Source organism: Macaca nemestrina, chromosome 2 (assembly GCF_043159975.1).
Source record: "Macaca nemestrina isolate mMacNem1 chromosome 2, mMacNem.hap1, whole genome shotgun sequence".
In the NCBI taxonomy this organism is placed as follows: Eukaryota; Metazoa; Chordata; class Mammalia; order Primates; family Cercopithecidae; genus Macaca; species Macaca nemestrina.
The window spans coordinates 84,780,503-84,794,676 of NC_092126.1; the positions used below are offsets into that span (position 1 = coordinate 84,780,503).

Sequence of the window (14,174 nt, forward strand, 5' to 3'; positions counted from 1 at the left end):
AGTAGTGAAAAGGATGATTCTTTTCCTAAAAAGAAAAGTCATCCTCATTATGAATGAAACTTTTAAAAGCGTTATCAACTAAAAATGAATAACAAGAAACAATGTGAACAGAAGCAGCTTACACAAGAGTTTTCCTTATTTAACAGCTTTATGAGGTGTAATTCACATGTCATACCATTCACCCACTGAAAGTATACGATCATTGGAATCTAGTATATTCACAGAATTGTACAAGCTTGACTAAAATTAATTTTAGAACATTTTTATCACCCTAAAAAGAACCCTGGAGAGATCACTCCCTATTTCCTATTTTCTCTCTCCCTTCCCCCTATCCTAAGTAACCACTAATTCACTTACTTTCTGTTTCTGTAGGTAGATATTGCCTATTCTGGAATTTCATATAAATAAAATTACATAACATTTGGTCTTTTGTGTCTGTCATCTTTCACCCAACATCTTTTTTTTTTTGAGACGGAGTCTCGCTCTGTTGCCCAGGCTGGAGTGCAATGGCACGATCTCCGCTCACTGCAACCTCCACCTCCCAGTTCAAGCAATTCTCCTGTCTCAGCCTCCTGAGTAGCTGGGATTACAGGCATGTGCCACCACCCCTGGCTAATTTTTGTATTTTTAGTAGAGATGGGGTTTCACCATCTTGGGCAGGATGGTCTTGAACTCCTGACCTCAAGTGATCCACCTGCCTTGGCTTCCCAAAGTGCTGGGATTACATGTGTGGAGCCACCTTGCCCAGTTCACTCAACACATTTCTAAGGTTCATTCATATTATAGCATGTGACAGTACTGTATTCCTTTTTTATTGCCAAATATTTTACTGCATGGATCTACCACATTTTAGTAATCCACTCGTGATCTGATTGACATCTGAGTTATTTTCACTTTTTGGCTATTATGAGTAATGCTGCTATGCACAGATTCTTGTGTGGACATGTTTTTGTTTCTCTTGTATATATAACCAAAAGTGATATTGAGTAGCTTTATTTTGAAGTATTATTTTCTAAATAAAGTTATCTCTGCTTTTTATCACTATTAATTTCTTCCACCTCTGAGTAACTACAGCCTAGCTTAGCTAAATAAAGTTTGCTTCCCTTAATATGCCTAATTGTATACTATTCTTGAGTTATACAAATCAGGTTTCAACCTGAGTTTTTAATGTGTGGCTATATAAATGATGATGAGTGCCATTCAATAATCAGAAAATTGATGGCTTTGTTGACATATTCAGAAGCAAGTGGTATATTAACTTACCTGTGTTTGTTATGGACTTCTGCATTTTAGTGATTTTAAAATGTAGCAGCCAGTTTTGAGCACAAAAGAATAAACATCAGCCCAAATTCTGACTTTCTTATTGCTTTAATATTTTAATAATTTCTGAAGAATTATAGCAGCTACCAGTTAAACCATTAGATTAAAAACAGAAGTGCTGACACAGGGTGGCAGAGTTTACTGATTTGTTAATTTAACATGTGACACTTACAAGATATAAGGGTATCTGTGACCTGCATGAGAGTAGTGTGCCACTTTATATTATATTCTTAGTGACTTTGCTTAAATATGTATTCACTGAGGGTCAATTCCTAGTGGAACTGGATTGGATTAGATGCCTCTTTGACCTGACTAGCATTTAGCGTATGGAGCACATCTAGTATATGATTTGTCATACTATTCTTCCTTCTTGCCTCTTTTAATTCATCTATTCTTCTAGAATATTGCTGAGTGTTTTTAATGCTTCTTCTTCAGAAAGTAGAACTCTTTAAACACATACAGAAAACCCGCCTCTCCTGCTAGCTCAGGATAACGTGTCATCTACTTACCCTGGAAGGCAGAAGGCAATTGCCTCAATCATGTCCAATTCTCTTGACTTTGCCTATTCCTGTTGATCAGCACTTAGCATGTCATTTCATGGAGAGAGTTTTTTCCCCTCTTTTGTTTCTTCTTTTGAAAGCCCTTGTTTCCTCTAGACAGAATATGTAACCAGAGTTTTTTCCTAGAGCGTTCTTTTGAATACACATTTCCAGATAGTACGTTCAACATATTAAAGCTTTCCACCCTCAGATGGTGCTCATCATCGGCATGTCTTTTATATCAAATGTGCCCCTCCTCGTAATCCAGTGACCTTTTCTGTTCTGGTTGATATCTTCTTAATAACCTTCTCCTTGATGGCTTCCTTCTTGCATTGAGTAGTTCAAATCCTGTCACCGCACAGGTTTACTCCTTAAATATACTGAGAGCCACGGTGTCAGGGGCCCATGAAGAGTTTTGCTTACATGACAGAATTTGTCTCCTCCTCAGAAATCCCAACAGAAAGGAAGGTTTGTCATCAGTATATTGTAGAAAAATGAATAAACAACTCTTGGGAAGATTACCCAGGAGAAAGAAGGATATTCAGATGAGAATGGGAGTGACAGTTAAGAAAGAGACTGCAGCTATTATTGCTAAATAACATTATAGAAGAGCTCCTTTTGTGGTAGAATCCTGTTGTGGGCTGAGGCTGGAGCTAGAAAGTAGAAAGGCTGGTCAAATGTTGGGTATGGAAAACCAAGTATGGGGAAGCTCGGCCTTGGATCACATTCTTCAGCATCAAGATGCATGAGAAATGCACAAGCTGGGCAAATGCTTAAATAAAATTATTATTGCTGACTACCATTCATGTTTCCTCTACCACTCAAACTTATAAAGCCCTCCAGTGTCAAGATACTGTCAGCTTCTCTCCTTTGAAATTGGGGTGGAAAAGAATGAGAGGATAAGATTTATGACTAAATTTAGGAGTGATTGAATAATAGATTTGTTCATTTTAATAAGTATTTATCAAATGTCTTGTATGCCAGCACTGTATTAGGTGCTGGCGACAGAAAGATGAATAAGGCACTGTTCTTGCCCTAAAGGAATGAGCAGTCTAGTTGAGGAGCAAAATATGGCCTACCAAAAAAAAAAAAGAGACTGTATTTACATACATTGAGTCACAGGAGAGTGCTTGGATTGTAGAGTGTCACAGTGCGTAGGAGTTCAGAGGAGGAATTGAGGACTGGGATAGGTGGGCAGGAAAACAGACCAGGCTAGGAAAAGTATCTGTGGGGAGGCTGAAAACCTGGGTCAGATCAGATTTAAAATGAAGTGAAGGCTAGAATGATCCAGACTTTGTACATCAAGTAATCCGTTTCTGTTTTATTAAAGGAGAATACATTATAGGGATTACATACGCAATGAAGAGCTATTAGGGGTACTACAAACAAACCTTATCTGCATAGTCGGTGATCTCTTTGCTTGAACTTTTGTTATTTAGTGTCTTTGTTAGTGAGTATATTTGTCCTCTGATTCTGCAGTCTGGCGGTCCACCCTTCCGCTTGATGCCTGTTGCTCAGAATTACCGACTCCACAGTGGGGCAGATCACAAGCACCCCTCAACCAGATCCACTTTCCAGCTGCGGAGGCAGCAACCCCTGCTTTGAGGGCCTCCTTTTAACTACAAAAAAAAGGTGTGATTTTATCCAGATCTGCGGTCTGACTTTTCAGACCTCTCTAAGTTAGTTTTGCCAATTTTGCTCACTACAAAAGCTTCCAAAACGGCATAGCCTATGCAGAATCTCAGTCTTATAAAGGAAAATGTTGATGCCATGTTATCAGAGGGTGTTGTTATATGTGGCACCCCCAATAATTAGAACATAGGACATATAATTATGGCAGCCCTGAGCTGTCTGGGTTGAGAGACACTTCAGAATTTAATTAGCCAAAGGCAATAATAATAAGATATAAGATGTAGTCAGTATCCTTCAAATGCTAGAAATTGAGCTGCCTTTCCAACAGGAAGGATTAAGGTAAAATACTGGCATGTTAGCGTTGCATTGCAGAATAATGGCAATTTTAAATTCTAAGGTGATTTTAATGTTATGATTGTTTTCAAATTATTGCAATTTTTGGCTGTCTGATTTCCTTGTCAACTCAGGGTGGGTAGGGACTGTGTCTCTCTTGTTCATGCTGTGCCTGGCATCTGAAATAACATTCAGTAAGTCTTTTTGAATGGATGAAGGATGAAAGCAATGAACAGATTTAATTCATCTATATCAGGGCTTGAAAACTAGCTTATTGCCTTTGTCATACAGGCATGGGTGTACGTGTCTGTGTGTTGTTTTTGTTTTTGTTTTACCTTTAGTTTAAAAGAAAAGGATTTCAGTACCAATATTAAAAATGGGAAGATTTATATAAAACTCTGGATTTTTCTGTTTATCTGGAAAAACCAGAAGACATATGCCTGTAATCCCGACACATTTGGGAGGCCGAGGTGGGAGGATCACCTGAGGTCCAGAGTTCAGGACCAGTCTGATCAACATGGTGAAACCCCATCTCAACTAAGTACAAAAAATTGGCCAGGCGTGGTGCTGCATGCCTGTAGTCCCAGCAACTCGGGAGGCTGAGGCAGGAGAATCACTTGAACCCAGGAGGTGGAGGTTGCAGTGAGCTGAGATTACGCCATTGCACTCTACCCTGGGCAACAAGAATGAAACTCTGTCTCAAACAAAACAAAACAAAACAAGAAACAGAAGATGTGATAACACTGGGCTGGTCCTTCCTACCTGGCAACAATTGACACAGAAGTTGCAGCCATTTGCTGTTGATGGGGAATGTCCTCTTCAGTGCCTATTCTGTCCACTTAGTTTCCAAGCCTGCCTGAACTCTGTGGTCATCCTGGTTTGGAATCTGGAAATTCTTAACTTTTTAAACTTTAAATTGCATCTTGTGCTCATGCATACCATATTTTAAACACAGAAAAATGATTAAGATTTTTTTTCAAGCACATGCATTATTTATCAAACTGATAATGTGTTTTAGAATCTTTTAGTTGTCTACTTGCCCCATGACTTGTAAAATGAATTAGGCTGGGCGCTGGTTCATGTGGCTTTGTAGAAGGATTTCAACTTTACCTCTTACATGTTAGGACCCATGTGAGTTTTTCTGTTTTGTTTTTTGGCTTTGAGTTTTTAGGATTTGAGGCCCCCAATAAGTGCCACATGGAACATTTACTAAAGCCTAGAAAGGCCAAAAGAAACAATCCTATCCCATAGTTTTACTGTTTACAGTCTAGTTAGGAGACATTAAACACAGATGCAAGGTAAAAGTATTCCAAGCGCAGAGATGCAAATACTTGTGTTTATATTCTTTTTTACAGTTTCCAAGAATTGAGTCTTTAAGTATTTATTGAAAGAGTTTTTTTTTTTTTTTTTTTTTAAGGGTAAACTTTTCCTGGTATTACCTAGATGAGGAATTTTTATTTAAAGCATTTATGTATGTATGTATGTATGCATTGGAGACAGGGTCTCCTTATGTTGCCCAGGCTGGTCTTGAACTCCTGGGCTCAGATGATCCTCCTTCCATGGCTTTCCAAAGTGCTGGGATTACAGGTGTGAGCCACTGTGCCCAGTCGTAAAGCATTTCCATATTAACTTTAACAAAAAATAAGATTAAATTGGATAGATTTCCAAACTCTGATTTCTCTTTTTCTTGTTTTGAAAATGTATATTTGTCATGTTGAATGTGATGTGATAGCTATTGATGTATCTCATAGTACAGTAAAAGTAGTATATAAACACAGGAGGAAAAGATGAGACACTTCTGCATCCAGAATGTGTTAAGATGAGACACTTCTGCATCCAGAATATGTTTGCACATAATCGTTTTCATGTAGGCAGACTCTTTTCTTTTTTAGTCCAAATGATTGATTTAAACATATGACTATATAAAATATATGCGTTACACTCCAAACATGACAGTAGTAAGCAAGCTGCGTAAAATTCGTAACACTAATCTCCAAGTTCCAAATGCAGATACTCATTCTCGTTCTTTTTTTCTCTCTCCTACATTTCCAAATGCAAAAATAAACAGCCTGCCAAGGAGCAAGTTGCTAAAGTGCTGTAGTGTTTTATCTAGGTAATCTTGGGTTTAGCTGCCTTTAGATTATATTTGTTTCCTCATTTAAATTGGCATTGGCCACAACTAGGTGCCTCTTGGTCATTTTCTGGTCAGCTTTAATGTTACAATAACTTGAAGCTAGACATGGTGCGTCCCCAGAAGAAACAATATATATACACGTGCTGCTTTAGTGTGAATGCCTACATTGGTATTTCTTCCCTGCCCTGGGCCTTTTTCCTTAACAGGTGACTGTCAGATCAGATCATCTGCTGAGAGGGAATGTGTTTTACCTGAGCTGCAGGTGTGTTCAGCACTTTGATTAACAAGAATAATTTGGCCCTCCCTTCCTGGGTGTCCTCTCTTTCCTGCCCCTTCCCTGCTCTTTGCAGCATAGTAGACAAGCATTTGAATAAAATGGACAATCTGCATTTAGCAAATTACCCTTCCAAAGGCTTCTGTTTTGCAAATAATTGGGCAGTTAAGTGGAGACAGGAAAGATCCAGAGGTAAATGTGGTCTAGTTTTGGGTGCAGGTTGACTACAAAGTATGTCAGAAAACTTGTTACTAAGGTTCCATTTCGGCTGTTTAAAAAAATACAAATCAATTCTTGTTAGCCACACCTTAGATTTGAAGGGAAATGGACTTGTGTTATTGACCAATTATATTACATGGCTTTTAATTTTCAGGAAGGGTCATTAATATGTTTTGTTTTTGAGACTCACTTTGTTCCCCAGGCTGTAGTACAGTGATACAGTCCCAGCTCACTGCAGCCTCAATCTTCTGGGCTCAAGCTATTCTCCCACCTCAGCCTTCTGAGTAGCTGGGACTGCAGGCGTGTACCAGCATGGCCTGGCTACTTACTTTTATTTTTTGTAGAGACAGTCCCCCTATGTTGCCCAAGCTGGTCTCAAACTCCTGGTTTTAAGCCATCGTCCTGCCTAGACCTCCCAAAATGTGGGATTACACAGGTGTGACCCTCTGTGCCAGGCCTTAACCAAACCTTTTCTTTTTGTTGTTGTTGTTGTTATATTCATGCACTCAGAAGTTGATAATTTTTTTTTTTTGAGCTGGGGTCTCATCCTTTCACCCAGGCTGGAATACAGTAAAATGTTTTTGTGTTTTCTAAGCAGTGGTTAGAAACATTAATCACTGAGCATGTTACTGTCTCAGAAGTTTCTATGGTCTTTATATTGGAGTGCTGAGTTGTCATTCTAGTTCATGGGAGAAGCTATGACATACAGAAGGATGTGCTTTAATTAGCGATGTCGTTTGGTAGTTAAATAGGCCACAGTAATGCAGCGAATTTTTAATTTTTATTTTATATTGCCAGAATGGATCTGTTTAGAACCCATTTAAACTCTTATCACCTTGGCAAAAAGGTCACATGGAAAACATCTTTATAGAATGGTGATTTCTTTATAATTTACTTGATGGCTTTAGTCGTGACTGAATGTAAAACTATAAAATATTAATATGAATTGCAAATGAATGGCATCCATATTTTTCTCTTAGGGTTTGTGATAGGAAATCAGATACTGGGTTTATCTATATGGATAATATCTGTCTGTTTTCAGGACCCAGGGAATCGATGGTGGAGTTGGGTGTTAGAAGACATCATCCTTTCATAGATCGGTGTCCACATCCACCTTACTTCCCACAGTCTCTTGCTTTCTCATTTTTAAGGTGGTTTACTCAGGATGAGAGTTCTCCTACTTTTTATTGACTACTTCTGCACACTATGCTACTCCAAGCAATCTTGGAACTTTTTTTTTTCTCTCTAGATGAAGTCTTGTTCTGTCCTCCAGGCTGGAGTGCAATGGCATGATCTCAGCTCACTGCAACATCCGCCTCCCTGGTTCAAGCAATTCTCCTGCCTAAGCCTCCCGAGTAGCTGGGATTACAGGCACCCGCTACCACGCCCGGCGAATTTTTAAATTTTTAGTAGAGATGAAGTTTCACCACGTTGGCCAGTCTGGTCTCAGAGTCCCAGCCTTAAGTGATCTGCCCGCCTTGGCCTCCCAAAGTGCTGGGATTTCAGGCATGAGCCACCACACCTGGGCCAATCTTGGAACTTTAAAGAGCCTCCATTAACAAGGCAGTAAGATAGGTGTCACACCAGGTGTGAGTGCCATCTTTAGAGGGGTACAGTGACCCATTTTCTAACAGTTATTCTTAAACCTAGAGGGAAATATAGGACAAAAGATGCTGTAAGGTTGACTCTTCCAGAGATTTCCATACCTTAGCAATCTAAAAACTGTACGAAAGGTCAGAGTTAGGACTTTGAAAGAATGCTAAGTGTTTGACAAAATTTTTGGCATTTACCTCAGTCTTAAGTGCTACTTTGGAAGCCTGCTGATCACGAGAATGCTTTTAGTCTCAGCCCAATCTCAACTTCTACTTGAGTGGTTATCTGTGGACACTAAGTTAAAATTGTTGGAAACAGTGGCTTTTAATGGATATTTTTATCTCTTTCTTCCTGCTGAGGTGGAGGGAAGGATTAGTGACCATTGGGGAGGGCTTATGAGGTGCTGGGGCTGGTGCTGAGCACTTACACACATTATTTCATCCAGTAATTACACACCCTGCAAGGCGGCAATCATCTTTATAGACAAAACCCGAGGGGAGAAAGGTTACGTACTTGTAACTGGCAAATCACAGAGCTGGGATTCGAACCCACGTATCTCTTTTTCTAAAACTCAGATCCTGCCTTCTGGGAAAGGTGGAGCTGCCTGGGTTGGACTTACCTCTCAGTCTTGTTCAGGTAAACAGCTGGGGAAAGAGATGGGACTAGGTTTTTGCACAGTAGTAAATTGTAAAGTTTATAGAGGCCGTTCCTCTTCATTATCTTACATGATTTCCACATTAACTCCAGAAGGTGGCAGTGCCTCTGGCTCCCCAGCTTCTGAAAAATTGAGGACTAAACAGCAGTGGTAGTGTCAGAAGGCCTGGAGGTCAAAAGGAGTTGGGAGTGAAATCTTCCGAAGCCCCAGCCTGGGTCACAGCAGCGTCTCCCTTTTTTCCTTAGGGAATGGTTCTTTTCTTGAGATTGGCAATAGGAGGGCTGCTCCCTTGCGGGTCAGCAGCTGCTGAGAGGTGATGGTGGCCAGAAAAGGGTAGTAGAGGGTAGTAGTAGGTAGACATAGTAGAGGTAGTAGAGTTTCCTCCCCTGTGGGATTCTCACCCTGGAGTTAGGAGAGGGCCTTTTGCCTGCCTGCCTTTTCTTCCCAAACCCCATCCTTCGTTTCCATTAAAAAATGACATCACCCTAGAGGCAGCTTTGAGACTAAAGAAGTTTAAAACCTTGTAAGATTTGAACATATTAAGTGATTTTTCATTCTGAATTTACAGAGTAATACCAGGACAAAAGAAACAAAGTTTATCCTTCAAAAGGAAAGAAAATGACCACAGGTATTTCTTAAATCTCTCACCTCTACTTTTCCTGTTTTCTAAGGGGAATACAGAATTAAGTGTCACGCAGATTTTTACTGTGAACAGTGATGCCATACCTGGTTGCTCATGAGTTCGTCGTTTTCTTTGTTTTAGATTGATGAAGGACTGCTTGGATTTTGACTTTCCTGAAGATGTTAATTATATGTTTCAAAAATCATGTGTTCTGCTAAAAATCACTTATGCATAGCCTTGGAAAAAGAACTGGAGGCAGGGAGTTGCTTCAGCGTGCAGAATATTGTTTTGGAGGCCTTGGGAAATAAATCTTGAGTTAGTTCATTTACCACCAAGACATATTTAGTCACTGTATATAAACAAAAGAAGTCACAGTGTGCCTGGACATTATTTGTCCCAGATGGAGTTTAAACTTGGCTCATTATACTGCACTGATGTCATGGTGCATAAACTGGCTCTGAATTCAACGTGCATAGAATCGGCTGTGCTTGTATGTGCTGAGGACATGTGGGAGGAGGGGCGGGGCTGGCTGGAAAATCTTTGTCACATTTTTCCTTTGCTCTCTGTAGAGACTAGTGTCAGTCTTGAATTTGGACTTGGTGCAGAATGAGGGAAGAATTGGAATAATCTGTTAATGTGTACGAGTCAGTATGTGTATGTCCTCAAAGCTGTAGTGCTTCCAAGACCAAGAATCTAAGTGTGCCTGGCTTTCCAACAGTTACTTAACAAAGCTCTAGTAACTCAAATCTAGAAAGGAAAATCTTAAAGGCATTACATTTTAAAAGAGCATGTTTAGTGTGTTTGCCTTGAAGTCTTAAATCTGGACAGCTTCTTTAAACTTTGCAATGGTCTTAAGTATCCAGCTGTAAAATTCTGTTTTCCTGGATTGTATGGTGGACAATGTCTCAAACTAGTTGCTTAAAAGTAGGTAAAAAGGTGGCCGATTTTAATTCTTCCTGTGTGCTTTGAGAGGGCAGCTTGTGGGTGAGAAAACTGAGCCGGAGAGGGTCCTTTCCTGGACTTCTGAGCCCTTAATAGGAAATTTCCACATACTGTGGTGTTACTTTATTACTTTTTATTGCTGGCTTTTGTTGTGATAATCTTAATAAGAAGCATTTCCAAGTAATTCAAACCATTTTGTAGATGTAAAGGGCTTAGATTTCAGAACTTCTGTGAATGGATTCCTATAGGAGTCACTCTTGTTGCCGGGACACAGAAGCTGAGCAGACACTGGAATGTGAATGCATTGGGAGGTGAACCTTTAAGGAGAGCGCAAATGTTTACCAAAGAGAAAATCTGGTCAGAGGTGAGAAGTGGTTGGTTTTAGATTTTATTGAGAGCATGAAACGTGGCAGATTTGGTAAAAATTTTTTCTTGAGATTGTAATTTTACTTAACTGAGAGACTTGTCACTGGTAGGAATTTGAAGAAAAAGAAATTGGGGGTAGAAGGCTCTCCTTCAGGGAGGAATGCATATTTCCTAGAAGAGAACTTGTCCTGCCTTTGGGGATGTTCCTTTGACCTGGTTAACTGCATTCTCTTTATTTTAGCAGTCTTGTTGAATTATCTCCATATTGAATTGACATGGTGAAACCACACCTAGTAGAGGGGAGAAGTGGTGGTGTGGGCTAGATGAGTATGCATTTTGGTCAGACATGGCTGGATTCCAGTCACTTTGTAGTTTTGTGACCTTGGAAGGGTTGCTTTTCTTCTTCAAGCCTCAGTTTCCCCATTTGTAAAATCTAGTTAATATCTACCTAGCAGATGACAGGGATTCAATAAGTAGTAGCTGTTTCTTAATCATTATAGAAAAAAACCTGGAAAAAGGAGTTGATAAAGTACCTTGCATCATGCCGAATTAATCTTACAGATGTGATATTGAGGATACAGCTTTTGTTGTTTTTTTTTTTTTTTTTTTTTAACAAAGAACAGTACATTTTTATTTTTAATTTTAACTTATTATTTATTATTATTATTTTGAGACAGAGTCTCACTGTGTTGCCCAGGATGGAGTGCCGTAGCAGCTGCCGCCTCCTGAGTTCAAGCGATTCTCATGCCTCAGCCTCCAGAGTAGCTGAGACTACGGGCACCCACCATTATGCCCGGCTAATTTTTGTATTTTTAGTAGTGACGGAGTGTTGGTCATGCTGGTCGTGAACTTCTGACGTCAAGTGGTCCACCTGTCTCGGCTTCCCAAAGTGCTGGGATTACAGGCGTGAGCCACCACACCTGGCTGAGGATACAGCTTTTGAACCTTCTATTCTTTGAAGAAAACAGTATTAAAACTTTTGGAGTAGTGGATATCCTTGCTCCTTATTTTGAACAGTGAGAGTCCTAAAGCCCAGGAAAACTCAAAACATATTTGCCATGTATCCTACGGGTTGTGTTGAGCAAGGGGAGCTTCACCTACAATGTGTGCCCTTGGACCTTGAGTTCCCAGTGTTTGCTTAGGTCCGCTTGGGGGCTTCCTGTTATTGTATATTATTTTTCAATCAGCTTTGGATTCAGGCTTCAGGTAGGGCAGTGAGCAAAATGAGGCAATGGATACATTCACATCTTCTTACCAGGATCTTTCTAGTTTACTTGCTTATGTTTTTAATCCTAGACATTTTCTTTGCATGTGTTATTACCACAAAGATCAATATTGGGCATTCGCACCCCATCACTTCCCTTTTCCTGATTTGGAGAAAAGAGGGGACTCAAAAAACAAATACTGCTTACTTTTCAGTTTTGCCTGAGGCCAGCTGTGGTCTGTTGCACACAGACTGGGGTCTCAAAGGTGTGTGTGAATAGACAGTTTGGGTGTGGGGGCCTGGGACGAGCTTGGAGACTGGGAATCTTGGGGGTGGGGCTGAGGAGTGGGGAGTGGGAGTATATGTGACCAGAAAATAGTGGCATGAGGAATAGACGGTAGTACTCTTCTCATGTGGTTAAAGGTCACTTTTAAAGTTATTAGGTATTCCTGGATAGTATCCTTAGTTGAGTGGAACGCTTCTGCAGCTTTTAGATTGTATCATTTTCCCCCTTAAAGATACCTGTTGGATAATCATAAATGTGGGCTCCAAGGAGGAAGTGTTCATTTATACATGAAAACAAGCTTCACGAAGTGTGGCCAGTGGAAAAAACTCTGGAAGTGAAATGGGATCTCCTTTCTGCATGGTTTATATCTTGATTGTCTGAGGATTGGATTTAACGGTTAAAAATGCTGCAAGTGTAATATTTTGCCTTTGGTCAGTTGGTACCATTCTCCCAGGAGATGCTTTTTTTTGGGAGACAGTCTTGCTCTGTTTCCCGGGCTGGAGTGCAGTTGGCACCGTCACGGTTTGCTACAGCCTTGACTTCCTAGGCTCACGTGATCTTCCTGCCTCAACCTCCTGAGCTGCTAGAACTACGGGAATGCACCACCATGTCCGGCTAATTTTTACAATTATTTTTGTAGATATGGAGTCTCACTATGTTGCCTGGGCTGCTCTGGAACTCCTGGTCTCAAGCGATTCTCCCCATCTCAGCCTCCCAAAGCACTGGAATTACAGGCATGAGCCGCTTGTACGTGGCCAGAAGCTTTTTTGATGGACTGATACTTTACCCTGATTGCTTATTTGAGTGACTGGTGATTTTTTTATTTGAGGCATAAATTAGACATTTGCCTCCAGAAGTAGTCTTAGATACTATTGACACCTGGTTAATCAGCCACCCAAAGTTTAAACTGCAAAAGTAGCCTTCCTTTCCCTCTTTTAATGAGTAAGAAACAGAGTTAGTTTTAGATTTATACCTGTAAAGGAAAGATAGTACCCCTTCTTTCAGTTCCCCTGTTAGACAAAGAATTCCCATGATGCTGTATTTGCTCAATTGTATTAATTGTAACTCTTGTTTTATTGTTTCTGTGGACTTTGGAAGAGTGGTCACTTATTTTTTATTAAACTTTGATAAACTGCCTTCTGTTTATTTCCAGCTTCATGGTTCTTGTAGCACTAACGGTTTTGAAACAGATCTGATGAAGCAATAGTAGCTTAGAGGATGCTCTCATGATTTGATTAGCATGGTTCTTCTTAACATCTCTGGAGAAAAAAATATCAGTAGTTAAAATCTTTGTCTTTTTTTTCTTCCTGTGAAGATGTGGTGCAATATGAATCAGTTTAATGCTGACTTTGGAAAAGTAGGAAATGCTTAGTGAGTAGACGAAAAATGATGCGGTTTGGACAGCAATGTTCTGTTTCGCATTTTATATTAAGGAGGACTTGTAGCAGTTATTATATTTCTGCTTTGTGGCTGGGGAGAGGGAAGGAGGGAGGGAGAGAGAGAAACATTGCCCAACTTGTATGAGAGGAAAGGTTAAGTGCCGGGAGTTGGCCAGGTTGTGACTCATGCTCCTCCGGGGCTGCGTGATGCAAGACCTGCCGCCAGCTCATTCATGTCTGCTGTCAGGACCGGTCATTGGGCTGGTGTGTGTCAAACTTATTTTTATCTCTGCTTTATTGACAATGAAAACAGCTAGGTGGTCAGCCTCCCTCAGTATAATAAAATGCTTTCTTTTAAAATACCTCAGTGCCAAGATGAATACAGTTTGTTTAAATAATGACTTCTCCTTTACTGAGAAAAATTGATATTGGGACACAGGAGACTTGCCTGGTTTCTGAGGTAACTTGGTAGATTATAATCTGGTTGCCATGGCTACTCAGCAGCAATGAAAATTACATGAACTAAACATTTGAAGGGTGGTATTTTCGTCGGATGCTTAAAAGCCCGTTACCTATCATCTTTCTCGCTGAAGAAGTGGGATGGGGGTCAGGAATTGAACTCAGTAAGCAGTGGGGGAAGACTTAAGTGGACCTTAGAGGCTGGATGCCTCTGGGT

At 40.2% G+C, this 14,174-nt stretch overlaps 1 protein-coding gene across 6 annotated transcripts in view; it reads left to right on the top strand.

Annotated features, from left to right (window-relative positions):
- The window catches only part of LOC105465664 (fibronectin type III domain containing 3B), a 364,084-nt gene that overhangs the window by 76,809 nt on the left and 273,101 nt on the right, over positions 1-14,174 (top strand). The window contains exon 1 of one of the 6 annotated variants that reach the window (XM_071091244.1): positions 5,511-9,327. The exons of 4 other annotated variants lie outside the window; for them this stretch is intronic. Coding sequence is in view for 1 of the 2 variants with exons in the window: in XM_011714249.3 (XP_011712551.2) it covers positions 10,598-10,627 (30 nt within the window). In the remaining variant the exon portion in view is untranslated. Of the gene's footprint in view, positions 1-5,510; positions 9,328-9,856; positions 10,628-14,174 lie in introns of those variants that run through there. One more of the 6 variants, XM_011714249.3, reaches the window with a different exon arrangement.